The sequence below is a fragment of the Echinops telfairi genome, unplaced genomic scaffold (assembly GCF_000313985.2).
Source record: "Echinops telfairi isolate 266 unplaced genomic scaffold, ASM31398v2 ScPeMD7_29;HRSCAF=101, whole genome shotgun sequence".
NCBI lineage: Eukaryota > Metazoa > Chordata > Mammalia > Afrosoricida > Tenrecidae > Echinops > Echinops telfairi.
Window position 1 is genome coordinate 3473898 of NW_022103926.1, and position 795 is coordinate 3474692.

Here is a 795-nt window from a genome sequence, read left to right on the forward strand (position 1 = left end):
TGGGGCTCCCGGGAGAAGAAGGAGGGGGAGGGGGAGAGGGCGGTAGTGGAGAGGGAGGCTGAACCGGAGCTCGAAGCGGTCGCGGCAGGGGCGGCTCTGTTGGCCGAGGAGCGTTGGAATCCCGAGTTCAGAAGGCTGTGCCTGAAGACAGCTGGAGTGGTGGGTCCGTCACCGGAGAGATGAGCCGGGAAGCCTGAGGCTGGAGACGCCAGCCCTCTGGCCTCCCCGCTCCTGGTTGCTGAAAGATGAAAGAGACTACACAAGGGACAGGGCCTTGGGGCCCTGAGCCTCCCAGACCTGGCTTAGGCCCACTTTACTCAAGCTCCAGGAGAGAGCGCATTCGTTGGCTCCTACCCCCTAAACCCCGACTCAAATCAGGTGGAGGGTTTGGGCCAGATCCTGGGACAGGGACTCGAGTGCCAGCTAGATGCCTCCCTGTCCCTCGGCCCTCCTTTGATGCCTCAGCTAGTGAAGAAGAGGAGGAGGAGGAGGAAGAGGAGGATGAAGATGAAGAGGAGGAAATGGCATCATGGAAGCTGCCCCCCAGATGGGGTCAACTGGGAACTCCCCAGAGGCCCCACCCTTCCCATCCCAATCATCGAAAAGCCTGCTAACAACGCCGCCTCCGAGCTATTCCAGCCTTTCGGATGCTGCTCTACTCAAAAAGCACCTTACTGACATTCCACTGGAAGCTTTAGGGGCGTCACCGGGGCCAGCGGCAGGGCCTCGTGCACCCCAAGAACCATCTTTCACCCCAGGAAGAGGGCGCTACACCACAGGCACCATCCCCCCTGC

At 61.3% G+C, this 795-nt stretch overlaps 1 protein-coding gene across 1 annotated transcript in view; it reads left to right on the forward strand.

The window, feature by feature from the left end:
• The first annotated feature begins 232 nt into the window (after nucleotides 1-232).
• The window catches only part of LOC101654047 (sentrin-specific protease 3-like), a 1897-nt gene continuing 1334 nt past the window's right edge, over nucleotides 233-795 (forward strand). The window contains 1 exon segment of the mRNA XM_045289654.1: nucleotides 233-795. This exon segment is cut by the window's right edge and continues 1334 nt beyond it. Within this exon segment, the coding sequence (XP_045145589.1) occupies nucleotides 246-795 (550 nt within the window). The 5' untranslated portion in view covers nucleotides 233-245.